Raw genomic sequence first — 15242 nt, forward strand, 5'->3', positions numbered from 1 at the left:
TCATATGGTGATTAGTTGTTACATTTTTTGACTCCACATTATGGAATATCAAAATATATGGATATTCTCCAATAGAGAAAGGATGACTATTAGTGAAGATTGAGAAGTCATAATATTAAAATATTTTAATATCCAAGTGTAAAACTAATTCCAAAAACAAAAGTCATGAGATACACCGATGTGCCTACTCTTGGACTTATTAATACATTGCATCAGAACCGATCACCTACCCACCGTGGGCATGCATAACGTGCCCACCATGATGTGGCAATTGCAATTATAGTAAGATAATTTTAATTAGAGTAATATTTAATAATTCTCTTTCCTAATTAAAATTGTCACGTCAGTGATGGGCACGTTATACTTGCCCACGGTGGGTAGGTGATCGGTTCTGATGCAATGCATAACACAAAATTTGATCATTTAAAGTAATACCCAATATCAGTTAAACATAAGAATAATCATGGACTAGAACAAGAAAGATCTTGAAGCATATTGAATAAATGACTTTTATTTTTAATTGAACACGAATTGAAGAATTACATCAAAATAAAATTTATACCTTTTAAAATGCTACACCTTTACCTAATGTTCCAACTCAAGAAGACAAAAAAACTTTACCTAAAATTAGCAGTCTCTTGTGGTTCAGAAAATCAATGAACCTCCTCCAACAAGCCATGGCTACAGCATAATTGTGAAAAGAGTAAATAATCATAGAAATCAGCATACTAATCAAAAAAATTGCCTACGATTTGTTATCTGAGACTTCCATCACCAGGAGGACAAGGAACTTTTCCATAGCTAGTACGTCGATCCAGCAACAATATTTCCTCTGGTGACATTGCTAACGAACCAGAGCTCAAATAATTCTGAGGGCCACGAGCTCTGTGGAGAATCAAGATGATGTTACTAGCATATCAATATATTTTCAAGCATTGCAGGAGATATCTTGACGGAGAGCTCATACCTTCTTCGCTTTCTATTATTGTCGACACAGTAGGACAAACGAGAGGTTTCATATCTTGAAATCTGGCTCAATGTTGAGATGTATTCATGAGATGCACAACCCTTAGCAGCTAGGTATGATCTTGGGGGAATTACAGTCTGAAGTATATCGTCAAGGGCTGAGTCTGATTCACTGCTTCTCAAAAGAAAAAAGTTTGGAATTAGTTGCATCATGGAATACTGGTAGCACTAGCAAAAAGGGATTGGGGTGTATTTCACCAAGAATAGATATCTTATGCTAACAACTAGTTTGGTTATTTACTTTCATTGTGCTATCTAAAGAAGGAAAACAACAGTATAAGTGAATGAGATTGGAAATCCTGCGGGTTTAATCTCATACCTTTTTAAAATATTGGAGCTTTTGGTCGTTTCTGTACTGGATCTGTAGGCCTTTCTCCTGCCCTGGCTAGCCAGTTTGCCTAATGCAACTGAATTTGCTGAAGACGACAACATCTCTGAGGCCAGATCCAAATTGTTCTGGCACCCCATTATTGACTGTAACGAAGCAATTTCTTTAGCGTAGTAGCACATTCCATGCTGAGCTAGAGTTGATGACATCTCCAATTGATTATCGAAATAGCTATAGGAATGTGTTTTTTCACTTGGAATCATTGATGAGCACACCGAATCCTGTGGAAGATAAACCTATATTTCAATATGCACATCTGAATAGTATAGAGAAAGACACATCCAAATGGATAGTATACTTACACATAATAACGTCTGGCAATCTTTAAGTAATAAATCAGCGTCTGAGATCAAATTACTTATTCCATGTGAAGATATTAAAACTTGACAGGCCATTCTCTCTTCTGCAGTGACGTACATTTTGAAATCCTTGGACTGATTTTGAAGGCTTTTCCATGTTTCTTTCACAATATCAATTGGCTGATCAGCTACTGCACAGTCTAGAGATTTCAATTTCCTCACTATATCCACTCGACTACATTCATCAAACAGTTGAAACCCTCTAGGAACATCTGACTCGGATTTTAAAAGAGAATCCCCAACCTCCTCTTGACAGCCAGAAGCTGTAACAGCATCAAAATCATTCCCTACCATTTCCAGGTCACTCTGCAATATATCCAAAGATTTAGACAACTGGGAACCAGCAGCAGTTTCGAGGAAGGGTATTGAATCTTGGTTTGGGAATGTCCAATTCGATTCTACTCCATTGAAAAAATTACCATAAGTTACTGTTGTAGAAAACAATTCCGTTTCCTGGATAATCTCCGTCTCAGGGACAAAAGTCGATTCTGGCATAAATGACATGTCATGTAATCTGCATGTATCCTCCACAAGGGAATTATCAACAATCTCTGGAAGCTGAGAACAACTTTCTTCCAACTTGTTGACTTTGAATTGAAAGACTGGCTCGGCTGGGGGAGGATGTATTTCAGTAGATAGACATTGAAAAGTATTTTTCATCTCATGTACTTCACCAGCTGAAGCAAGGGGAATGCTTCCACATGCAAACTCATCTTCAGAATCTGAGGAAAGGATCGTATTGACCCTTCTCCGGCTATTTTTCTGAGCAAATGCAACTGGAGAGCAACAGATATCAAAAAGGTCTGGATCAACCTCAAATGGTGTACATTCTGCATCACCAAGTGACTGCAAGCTTAACATCGTTGCCTTTTTCACCTCAATAGGGTCTTGTTCAATTTTCTGCATACACATATCTTCGGAGCTATAATAGTTTAGTTCATCAACCTTAATTTGACCCATCACACTTTTGGTTTCTTCCATCAAAGCCAAAGACCTAACAACCTCCACTGCCACAAGCTCAGAGAGCTGTGAAGGACAACCCCAGTGGATTATTTTTGGTAATATGTGATGTCCAGCATCAAGGTCAAATGGAACTGGCCAATATGTCGTTGGCTGTTCATTCCCTGGATAAATAAAATAAAAACCTTCAGAATGGGGGAAAAAAAAAGAACAAGAGAGATGAGTCAAACACAAATAGTTGCAAAATGAAAAATAAAGCAATTTTCAACATACCAGTGCACTCTGCACGTGTAACAATCCAAGACATTAAAAGATTGGGAAAATATGGTTCTTGTGGAGAAATATTAAAGGTCAACATGGAATGTTAAATTGAATTTTCATATATATGATAGAAATATGAATTTCTGATATTTTATATTACTTTAATATGAATTTTCATATACTATATGACAAGAGAAATATGAATTTCTGATATTTTATTACTTTAATATGAAATCAAATGGGCCTCATGTACAGAATACATCCTTTTCTTGACTTTATAGAGGAAAATGATTTTTGGTTAAGCTGGAAAGTGATCCACAAAGTGTCTAAAAGTATAGTAGAAGATATGACATAGTTATAACATACCTATAAATACAGCGATTACAGATAGATCAGTTTCAACAAAGTGAGAATATGGAGTCTTCATTTATCATTTTTGTTTCCTAGTAGCATATACACTTTCTATATCCCTTTCTTTCAGCCAGAGGTAACATTATTGCTAAGAATAAACAAGCAGAAACTAGTTGATGAAGCTTGCCTGTCCTAAGAGTTTGACCCTGACACCAGAACTGGAGTAGCAGTATAGTTCTGCGGATGTCTCCTCGACAATGATCGACAAATCTTTGAAGCAAGTAAGGATGAATTTTAGCTCTTTCTGCAGTGCAAATCTAAAATGGCAGCACAATGCTGTGTCAATGAGAGATAAACAAAACAGGACTGGACTATAAAATCAGTATAAATTCATACCATATTGGAAAGTCCAAGTAGCTCGTCAAGTGATGGGAGAGAAAAACTTATCTCCAACTTGTCCAAACTTTTTGGGAGTGCAGGATTGCCACCTGATAATTGATGACAGATGTTAGTCGGCCGGCCAGAGGGGAAAAATATGAAAAATACTAATATGAGTTCTTACTATTGCTTGTCAATATCATGGGCCTTTTGGCAGTTACTGCAAGTTGTTGTATAGTAGTAATAAAACCATGATCTTCACAAATCGTAGCATCCACATCTTCAAAAAGAATCAAGGTTTTGACCTCATTCTGACAATTAACAGTTCTCTTATAGACTGATTTCTTAGGTGATGAATATACATCTCTCAAGTCCTCATCTGGTAAGTGTATCAGTTCAATTACTTCATCATCGGAGCATTGCATATCAGCATTAACGGCCTTGAAGAACTTTGATAGGGATTTATTTTCTGTACTTGTTCCATTTTCTACTGTGCTGAAACAAAATAAGCATTTAACATACATTAATCAAGTTATAAAAACCAAATAACTTCCACAAAGCCCTATAAAATCCATTTTAACGAGTCAAATTACAAATACATAAATTCATGACCTTGATAATTTCATGTTCACTTGTCAAATAAGGAAGGAAAAACAGATTATGCTCAACAAAACAATGATGTATATACAGTTTCAATCTTGAGCATGTAACCTTTAAATATGCATTTGGAAGGCTCTTGAGTAGCCAAGTTAGATGGTGATGGAAGTTATCCATGCACGTAAGTCAGTCCAACCTAGAAGAACTGTGCTTTAACATAGGAGGGTGCAACTAAGGAAATTTTGGACCACATTTAGTACTAAATCTATAAATACTATTCAGCAGTTTCCTGACATTGTTTTATCCCCACCATGAAGGGTCAGTTGCCACATCCTACCATGTGTATTAAACTAAAACCACAACTGAGACACATATTCGGTGGATACCTAAGATAAGTTGCCAAATTCAGGAAGGGTCAAAGAACTAAATGGGGAATATTAGCTGCTCATGTGATACTGACTTTAGTGATATGGTGAAGCGTGCAGAAGAGGTGGCATGTGGAGTAAATTGATGGACATTCTTTTTCAAAACAATCTAGACCTTTAACTTTGTTCCTTTTTTTCCTTTTCTGCTTTTGTGCTTAGCTTCTGAAAGCCAATGTTGTATGGGCAGCCATTCCTACAGAGTACTTATTTTCCATATCTTTTCTTTGAATTGGATTCTAATTTTTCACTTTTTCTTGTCACATATCATGCAATGCTTACAATGTTTCATTAGTAAAGGGCATCCACACAAGTGCAAAATTGCAGTTTCTCCAAGTTTGGCACTATATATAAAATCTAAACTGATTATAGACAAACCGTTGCAGCCAATGAGATTCAACAGCCTCCCCGAACTTTTGCTTCACTAGTGCTCCATTACGCCAGTCTGATGCATTGATCTAGGAAGAAAGAAAAAAGAAATAGATATATTATATCATGAACCAGACAGTCTGAACAAGCATCCAATTAGAATTGAAACTTTTAAGCTTAATACATACATAGAATATGGCCAATCATGAGGACTATATACAGAATTTTATGACATAAAGACCTCTCGTTAAGTGGGCAGTCCTCAGATGCTTAATCGCATTCAAGTAATGTAATACTTGATTGTCAGGTAAATCTAGTGATTATTTTACTTGTCAGCTAGCTTTGGTTTTAAATTATATAATAAAATTCATGAACAATCGTGGAATTAAACGATGAACACTACTTGATAATTTATAAATATTGGCAAAGATGCATGTGAGCACTGAAACGGGGGGATGCAATCTCTAGAACTATGTTACAAAGCTTGCACTTTACAGTTTTGTTGTTCACCGAGTGCAGCCACACTAAAAAAAATGTCAGAATTAATCAAGTTTGACTAATAAGCATGCCCCTTCAGAAGCCAGCACATTGCCATTTTAGGGTTATAAATCGCGGATTATTAATTAAGAAGGTGCATTAATTGATATAGGACCTTTTGCTTTTGACATGGAAACCAATCTGCACGCTTTATCTCTAAAACAACAGCTAGTTGCATTCAGTTTATAGTTTGTACTTTGTAGCCGAAAACTACCATGGTTAGTGGTTACAGTGCTTATGTGTATCAAAAGTACCTTTTTCCGATTGACTAGAGTTTGGCTGTAGTGACATTCTGGGTATGAATAAAGCCTTCTCACTCTCAGGTATCAAATTCGTTACCATAAGGAGTTTCTATTTGACATAAAAACAACTCCAGAATACAGCAGAAGAAGAAATAAGACCATTGCAACATTTGTACATTTTTTCTCCTAGAACCATGATAAATCAGAAATTGGTGTTTGAAATGTTTTTTTGTTGAACAAATCAGGGCACCAAGCTGGTGTTCTCTTTTTAAACAAGTCATTCAACTGGCATTGTTTATGATGTGTATTATGACATCATATGAAAAGTGTAGCTCAGTATTAAATTCACATGACATAAACCTTTAACAAATTGTTTTTTTCCAATAAGCAGTACCTCAATAATCTGAAATCCTTGATCTCTGGCACAAGCATAGATGGCAGCAGATTTCCCACTCTGCAAGACAAAGCAAGCAATGTAGATCAACAACAAGGGAACTTTTATTTTCTCTTTCTTTAAGTATGACTTGTGGCTATCTTACGCAATAGTTATTCATTAACTGGAAGAAACTAAGACTAAAAGAATAACATTTTCTGTGAAGCTATGATGGATGGAACTTAAAGCTAACTTTATATGAGATCTCCATCAAGGTAATCACAGAGTAGGAATGAAGACTATCTTTAACTAAATCTAAATTAGTCATCGACTACTGTTTATTCCCCTAGTGCAGCACCATATTAACAGATTAAGAGGGAAAAAATTAAAATAAAATAAAAAATGAAGCATGAATTCTTCCCAAGCAAGGGTGTCAACGGGTCAACAACAAACTACTCAAGATTGGTTCAGAAACAAGCTCAAGCTTAACTCAAAAAGTTATTGATTAGAGTTTAAGCTTTTCAAGTAGCTCTGGGGATAGAAATTGAGCTCAGCGGTACCTGGTTCACTAGGCTCCCGAACCTTATCAAGCCTCAAGTATTTTTTCCTCAATATATTTAGGTTTTTATACATGTCCTAACTAAGAAACAGTACAGTAATTAAGTAGAATCCAAATTATCTACTACAAGAACTACTCATAATAATGGAGTCAAGGTTGAGTTTATCGAGTGCATACCCCAACTGGTCCAGTTACTAAGAGAACATTCTTCAAGCTTTCTTCACCATCATCATCATCATCATCAGATTCACTTTGCTGATAATCACAATCAACATCTCGCGGAGTACAATTTACTTCATCAGTGCAACCCCTAGTGATCAGAGAACCCCTTGTGTGCCAAAGACGAAGCCATTCGCTTAAAAGATTCACTGATTCAGGATTACCGCAAATCTGGCAAGAAGACCATGTTAGCAACTTTATACCAAAAAGATAAGTTCAAAAAATGGAGAACAGCATAGAAAAATTAAGAGGTATGTTATCCTATCATAAGAGAAGTATAGAGTTCAAACAAGGTATAGAAGTTCAATTAGATAGACAACTTAAGCAGTATGCTTTTGCTTCATTTGCATACAGCAGAGAAAGTTAGGTAGTCATTATTAAAGAGGATTTTGTTAGGCCACGGACATAACAACGTGCATATGTTAGGCCAAAAAGTCACATTAACCCTAAACAAAACTACTAAAGATAGGGAACAACATCACCTAATTAACTGTTGTGCAATCCGTTCGAGAGGTTTTTTTCAGATAGTAACTCTATATTACACCATGATCAATATTTTCCCAGACACTGGGTTAATTACCAACCTAAACCTAATGTTTAGCCTAATTACAAATCCCAGTTACCTTCCAACTTTACCAGTTGAAGTGGGTACTGTAAGAAAGTGATAAACCTCACAAGGATGTTTTTGTGCCTCGTGGGGGTATTTGTATGTTTTAGAAAGTCCCTTTTATTTTTAATGAATTTATCTTACCTTAGGGGTAATTTTTGAAAATAACTGTGGATAATATTATGCTATTAAAACATACAACAGATAAGGAATCAGACTGGAATTTTTGTACGATCATGTGTCAGATACTAACCTCCTTGGCATTCTGAGGCTGGTACTTGTCCGTCCATAGGCAATTCTCGGGCTTATTGTGACTTGTATGATAATGAGACATGATCCTGGGTAGCAACAGCATAAAAGATAATTCACAACCATTTCTCTCATGGAAAATCACTCTTAACACCTAAGGGTGTTTAGGGTTCTAATGCAGGTGGGACAAAGGTAATGTTTGCAACAGTTTACAAATTCAGGAAAAATGAGAATAAGAGTGTAAACCCTAGAGATTAACTTGGTGGTGAAAGATGTAGCAGCAAGTGGAAATAGAAAATATATATATAGGAGGAGATTCAAATGAGAATCCCCATTTAAAATGAGAACAAAGAACTATTCTCAGCCCTTTGATCATGAGGATCTACGATGAATGCATCATCTTGATGAACGAATGCAACACTTGGGTTTGAATCCTGGAAGGAGCAAAAATTTCTTCTTCTTCTTTTTTCTATTTTTTCCAAGTGCAATTAATTTCACGGCGAATGCAGTGACTTTACACGTCGGTGTAGTGTAATGAATTCACACGATAAAATGTGAATTTCATGATAACCAACCCCTATATATATACACACACATATGTGTGTGTGTGTGGGAGTGTATAAAGTTACTTTGATTGTTCCAAGGTTATACTCGAGTTTTTTTAAATTCTTTTGATGTCATATTTAGTAGAAGAAATGGATTCAAGTGTAATTAAAATAAAAACTTTTTTCTTCTTGCACGAGAATACTCCGTATCTGAGCAAGCTACAAAATTCACAGAAAAACTGCAGAGCAGAAGCACTTCATGAAAGTAATCAGTATAATGGCAAACTGAAACTTCCAAGGTGCTAGAGTGAAAATGTGGACTTACACTACCCCCAATTGATTAACTATTCAATTCATACAGTTATCCTGGAGGGGCATGGGCATATTCGATCATTTTTTCTTATTACTTTTTACTTTTCTCTTTAGCATGGGTGGTGCAGCTTGGTAGCTCACAAAACTCATAAACCTAACTGATGTGATCATAATAGCTTTGGTTGTTATCGAATTTTATCTTCACATCCTTCCAAAATTCATTTTTTCCAAGTGAAACTACAGATAAAGTTTTCTAACAAATTTTCACCCACAAATATTTTCTTTAGTACTACATTCCATAAGACATAAAGAACAAATCTAAACATATTACCTTTCCTGGAGAAGTTTATCCTCAAGCTGAAGATCCAAGTTCCCACCTAAGTGTATCTTGTTGACAAAACCGTTACTTTCTTGTTTGTGATCCTGAAAATTTTGAGATCATTCTCTTTACACTCCATATGAAAAATTAAGTAAAGGCAGAAGAGCTACATCTGGAAGGGGGTTCAACAATTTAAAAAGAGAACATATTCCCAATATATCAAGTGCATCATGTAGATCACACTGCTAAACCACTAGTCAAACATAGCTACTGAATATTATTATTACCTGCAACACAGATTCAATAGATCCAGCAAGTGAATCTTCTGTACATTTTGGCAGCACATTTGTATAATTTTCTTTGCTAAAAACCCCTTCTTGTGGGACAGAACACTGATGAGAGTTTTGGTTTAATGATGTTGGGGTGAATTGTGAGAAATTCATATAGTTATCAAAATTTAAGGAAACCATGGATCCTTCAAAAAGTGGTGAGCTTCCGCATTGCAGATCACTGATGGCACTTCTTTCAGAAAATATCCAATGTCCCCAAGTGAAAGTTGAATGATTGCCCTGCATGGGGATTCATTACACAAGAAATCACCTCTTAAACGTTTGCATGTGGCAGATCTGCTGAAGAACATCCTATTTCCTAGTTGTCAAAACAAATTGAGAACACACCTGAACATCCTCAAACACATGGATAGGGTTGAAAGCAATGCCTTTTTCCTTTCTCTCAACAGGGGACCAATTGCTTTCTGGATCAGTCAATGCTTGACTTGTTTTTCCCCCTTTCCATGACTTAAAAAATGGATGAATTTGTCGTCCAGAAAATATGCGTGTGTTTTCCTAAAACCATGGGAATTTCTCAGACCAACTCTAATACCATAATAATGAAAAGTAAGAATCCTTCAAACTTCTATGAAATATATTAACATTCTTCTACACCAAATTAAACACAAACATATGCACACCCCTCTTGGGGAAAGGGGGTATCAGGTTAACCTACCTCTGCTATCAATTTTGCCTCCAATCTTAGATCAGGAAGTTTATGCATAGGCTGTTCATCCGGTGGAAGATCACATGGGATGTGATCAAATTGTAACTCTCTTTTGCCACTTTTCATCTTCTTGCTGGGTGTTGAACTCCTCTTTTCCTTCCTCGGAGTTGATTTACCCCGCTGCTTCTGCTTGTGAGGAGTCGTCCTACAATCTACGAATTTTTTTCTTTTAGATAATTATGTAAATTGGTAAAGTAGTATATACTCCAATGTAATGTCAAATATCTGATAGATAAGCCACCAGCAGCATCTCAATGAGGTGGAACAATAAAAAAAAGCGCAATTGTGAGATAACATAACAGCTATTAATGAATCAGGAACCCATTCAAATTTCAGAACTTCGCATGGAAATAACATACTTTCAACAGAGCTCGGAACTGAACAGATATCACCATTTTCTTCAGGGGATTCCGCAGATATCAGCTGGCTTTGCTGCCTTTTCGGACGACGCTGCTCAGAGACCTTCACAAAGAAACTCGACTCTGCAAGAAAATGAAAGCAGACTATGGTATGAGTACTCCATTGATCCTCAACTGTACAATCTATGACATGACTCACTGGCCAAGACGGAATAGGGTTCTCTACTTCTCTTTCTATTTAAGACATAGTATCAGGAGAATTGCAGCTGGGTGTGGACTTACTAGGAATAACTGGGGAATCACTGTCTTTAACTTGCTTCGTTGGAGTTCCTTTTCCGTTTTCTATATCCTGAATAGTCAAGAATACATAAATAAGTGCATTTAGAAGATAGATAATTAATACTATGAATTAAGGTTACTTGCAAGTAAGTTACTTGAGCCTGAGTTCTTTTATGATGGAACGGAGTAATATCACAAGAATCAGACCTGCTCTGCAACTATCAGGAGTTACTGTTTAGCATCTTCCTAACACCATTACTATAACCCCTAATCATGCTTCAACTCCTTTCCTTGCTTAGATTATTTTGTATTCACACTCAGCACACTCACTTCTAAATTGGTCCTTCTGAAAGTTGACTCTATATGTCATGTACACAGATGCAGAACCTCCAAGTAGCTGAACTTCCCAAAATTCTTCTTCGCACACATATACTGTTATTTGAACACCATATTTATTTGTTACTCCCCATCAAAAGAATGACTATATTAGCCCCATCAACTAATCTAGTCTAGCTCCACCAGTTTATATGCATATGCTAGCACATAGTGATATGTAGACACTTATACACAAGTATTGGACATATTGGTAAATTAGCATTTTTAAATTATTTTTTGCAGGCAAATTTGTGAAGGCATCTGTATCATAGTCCGGCAAGAACAATCTTGGCTAGAAAAAAAAAACATTGCAAAACGCGCACCAGAAACGATCTCATTCATTATGAATACATCTAGACTGATCAGCAAGGTTTAGCTTGAACAAGTCATCCACAACTACTTTATCTATGGGATCTTACTTCAAACAAAAATAATGGCTGAGCTGCATGTTATAATAAATCATATAAACTAAAACTCCAAGAAAAATCCCCCTTCTATCACCATAAATATCATAAAAGGGACAATGCGGGATGTGATCGATAAACCTACGAAGATACCTTCTTTGCAGAAGCTCGGGGCGTCGTTTTCTGTTTAGAATTGCCCTTCTTTTTAGTTCCCCTCCGCTTTTTGCTACTGCCACACCACTCCTCATCCTCATCCTCATCCTCTTGCACCACCGCTTCTTCTCTATCAGCGCCGCAGTTTTCCCCGGCCTTAATTGCAGTCTCCTTGTGAGGAAACAGCGTCGACTGAACCAATCGTCGCTTCACGTCCTTCCCCTCCATAGCTGAATTAGGGCTCCAAATTTGGCCCCTGTTTTTGAAGCTATTAGTTGGAGAGAATTGGAATTGGAATTGGAATTGAAGAAGGGTTGTGGTGAAACAGATAGTAAAAGATTTTGTATTGTGGAACTGGGTGTCAAAGGTAAATATCGTTTTTTGTGGGGGAAGGAAAGTGAAAAATACCATATAATTACACAAGGAAATATTATCTCGAGGTATAAATATTGCATTACGGTGACCGGTGGAAGCGGTAGCGGGTTGTTTCAGGTGTTGATTTTCCCGCGCGGAATTTGCCTTCTCTTTTCCCTCCGGTTTTATATTTCACGCGCCTTCCCGTGCAATGGGCCGGGCTTATCATGTGGAATTACGGGTCCTTTTTCTACATAAATAAGAGGCCCATTACTAATTTTGATAATATTGTCTTATTAATATTTTTTGAGATTGTGGCAAAAAAATACACGAATTTTGAATATATGATAATTTTCACCTAAGTATTCAATTAAGCTAAAAAAAATACATAAATCTATATTTTTGTTGCAATTTTAATGTAAGTTTGACTTTCAACGAAATTAGAACTTAGTTGACAGTCAAAATTAAGTCAAATATACTCCCTTCGTCCCCTAAATAAATTCCTAGTAGGGGATGACACGAGTTTTAAGGAAATATTGTTAATTGTATTGATAGTGAAGAAAAATATTTTGGAGTTAGTATATATCTTCTTTATACTTACAGGTGATAGAGAATATATTAATCTACTGGCATACACTGCTCTATCGAATAACACGAGAGTATATGGTGAATTTTGTGAACTTTCATCAAAATTGGATTAAATTGATTATTTGAATTAAGAGGTTAATCATGTAGATCTAATTAATGAAATTGCATTTTCTAGTATCAGTCTTTTATATCTGATTTTATTTATTTTCTTTGCTCAAGTCTAAAACTAGTACATCAAAATTAGGATTATTCATAGTGATAATTCAGTCCATGTGGATACAATACTCTGCGTGTTGCTTGCTATCAATTACAATGTACTTCCTCTGTCCCAACTTAAATGGTGTGTATTCCTTTATGACCTATCCAATTCCTTCTGTTAATTGGTGTAAAATATCCAATTCCTTCTGTTGGTGTTAGAAAAGAATGATATGGGAAGATTGTTTCCCTTGCATTTTGAATATTTTCCCAGGTTTCAACTTCGTAATGAGCATAATTTTATTTATCTAGCTAAAACTCAGCACACTCATAAACGCAACTCACACACACGACACCAACACCAGGGCCGGCCCTGACATTCCGAGGGCCCTAGGCGAAGAGGATAAAAGAGGCCCCTTAAAAAATAAAGTTTCGAAAAGTTGTAACAAATTTGAGATAGTTGTACACCTGTAACATTAACTATAAAGTGCAATAAACTAAAAAACAATGATCAAATAATTATAAAAATAGTTTATATCTTCTAGTATTTTGAGAAGCAAAATCATCAATAACTTCTTCAAGGTCAAGCTTTTCTAGTCTTCAAATATTTTTTAAAGTATTTTTTTAGTTAATTAAATAATTGGTGTAGAAACAAACAAAAATAAATTTACAACAAATAAATTATTTCTATATTTAAAGTTTTATTATAAACACTTAAGAACGATATATAATGAGTGCTAGCTGTAAAAACAACCATAATTCATATTAGTAGATTTGGAGAATACATAATCACAGTCTCATCTTTATATTCATATTCTACTTTTAACTCCAAAAATACCTATGCCTCTCAATCTTCGAGAGAGAGAGAGAGTGAGTCGTGCACAGAGAAGCGAGAGAGAGATGATAGGCGTCTGTATTACCGTTGAATGCGAGGGAATTGAATTTTTTTTTTTGGTGCGCACTGTACACTAATTTAATGGAGTAACAAATAGGTACAATAATTTTTTTTATAGGGTATAATACTACTATTGGGCCTATATTTTGGGGCCCCTAAAAATTAGGGGCCCTGGGCCATTGCCCCACCAACAATACATAAGGGTCGGCCCTAACCAAAACATACAGCCGCCGACCACACTCCTCTTCTTCCTTGACGGCGCTATAGCCACGGTGATCGGCGTTTCCCCCTTTCGCTCTGCCTCATTCTCTCTTTCTCACATACAGAACACCCACAAACTCACACCAACCCCGCCAAACCGCCTCTCTCTGTCGCCTCAACACTTGTCGCCCGCCTTCGATCTCTAACAACGGCGCTGCCCAACGACAAGCCACTATTCTGAATCCCTTATCTATTTTCTCTTTTCTCTCTAAAACCCAAATCCAAAAAATGTGCCCACTTCCACGCTTGCGCGCCGCCACTCTGGCCTCACCCCACCATACAGACTGACGGCAAAGAATCATCGCCTTCTCCTCTCCCGTCTCTAAGTCAGAGTTTTCCCTTGTCGGAGTGAATTGTGGTAAATTATTGAATGACTTGTGTAGAATGTAAAATGGAGAATTTGGTTGGAATATAACTCATTTGATAGTAGGATGTGGCTTTTGCAGTGAATTAATGTGATTGTAATTGTTGAAAAAATGTTATGATGTCAATGACATGTAGAGTAATGGGAATTGACCATGATGGTAAGTGTTGCAAAAATTAAGGAGAACATATTATTACTGACGAAAATCCTTTTGAATTAAACAATTGGACCCGTAATAAATCTTTCGAGTTTCGCTGATTTAAGTACTCAACTTAATTAATATGCAATATATAAAAATTTAAATAACTTAAATTTACAAAAGCTTTTGTAAATCATTTTGTTGAAAATAAATAAATTCATTTTCAACAGAAATCATCTTATACTTCTAAGTTTAAAATTATTTTAAATTTAATAAGAAAGAACGATGTATTACTTTTATCTATCTCTGTGCCTAACATAACTTATGATTTTATTGATAGACAATAGCGTTAATTTTCAATATTACGCAAACTCTCCAGTGAGACTAAGTATATGAGTGAGATGGGTTGCGGGTCACAGACCGGATAATTTATAGTAATTATTGTTGTCATGAAAAGTAATAATCGATATGAAGAAATGTAATGTTTGTCAAACGTTGCTTCTTTTCACGATAATTGTTATTTTTACTCACGTTAACTTATACTTTTTCATTTATTTGTCAAGTAATTGTTGTCGTAATAAGAAGTAACCATTAATATGAAGAAAAATAATGTTTCTATATTACCTTTTTTTCAGTATACATATGCACTATGCGGCCGTCCCTTGAGCCCCAGTCGGGGCTTCGCCAAAGCCGCGGTTGCGCGCTGCACTCTGCCCTAACACCTTGTACTAGCTCCAAGGCCGCGCT

The 15242-nt window shown here is 36.1% G+C and overlaps 1 protein-coding gene across 3 annotated transcripts; it reads right to left on the minus strand.

Moving 5' to 3' along the window:
* Positions 1 to 495: 495 nt before the first annotated feature.
* On the minus strand, positions 496 to 12114 carry LOC131011898 (uncharacterized). 3 transcript variants are annotated; one of them, XM_057939795.1, is made up of 19 exons: positions 11700 to 12114; positions 10771 to 10837; positions 10489 to 10611; positions 10079 to 10281; positions 9751 to 9918; positions 9361 to 9642; positions 9086 to 9177; positions 7902 to 7986; positions 7000 to 7212; positions 6285 to 6344; positions 5121 to 5200; positions 3908 to 4218; positions 3742 to 3833; positions 3533 to 3662; positions 1717 to 2897; positions 1346 to 1635; positions 968 to 1141; positions 776 to 885; positions 496 to 681 (listed from the first exon to the last, which is right to left on the minus strand). In XM_057939795.1, exons 1-19 carry the CDS (start codon positions 12108 to 12110, stop codon positions 599 to 601), a joined length of 4155 nt encoding a protein of 1384 aa, XP_057795778.1. In that variant the 5' UTR covers positions 12111 to 12114; the 3' UTR covers positions 496 to 598. The 3 variants fall into 3 exon arrangements, with proteins under 3 accessions (XP_057795778.1, XP_057795779.1, XP_057795780.1); XM_057939796.1 differs by having other exon boundaries at positions 968 to 1138; positions 11700 to 12113; XM_057939797.1 differs by having other exon boundaries at positions 496 to 885; positions 968 to 1138; positions 11700 to 12113.
* Positions 12115 to 15242: the final 3128 nt, after the last annotated feature.

Source organism: Salvia miltiorrhiza, chromosome 2 (genome assembly GCF_028751815.1).
Source record: "Salvia miltiorrhiza cultivar Shanhuang (shh) chromosome 2, IMPLAD_Smil_shh, whole genome shotgun sequence".
Classification (NCBI taxonomy): Eukaryota; Viridiplantae; Streptophyta; class Magnoliopsida; order Lamiales; family Lamiaceae; genus Salvia; species Salvia miltiorrhiza.

Bases quoted from the DNA above. Each gene is read 5' to 3' on its own strand.
- LOC131011898 (XM_057939795.1), bottom strand. From the start codon at position 12,110: ATGGTATTTTTCACTTTCCTTCCCCCACAAAAAACGATATTTACCTTT. The intron at 6,345-6,999 runs GTATGCACTCGA...TTTGTCTTGCAG, and splicing joins TAGTAACTGGACCAGTTGGG to AGTGGGAAATCTGCTGCCAT. The intron at 1,636-1,716 runs GTAAGTATACTA...TATCTTCCACAG, and splicing joins ATTGCCAGACGTTATTATGT to GATTCGGTGTGCTCATCAAT.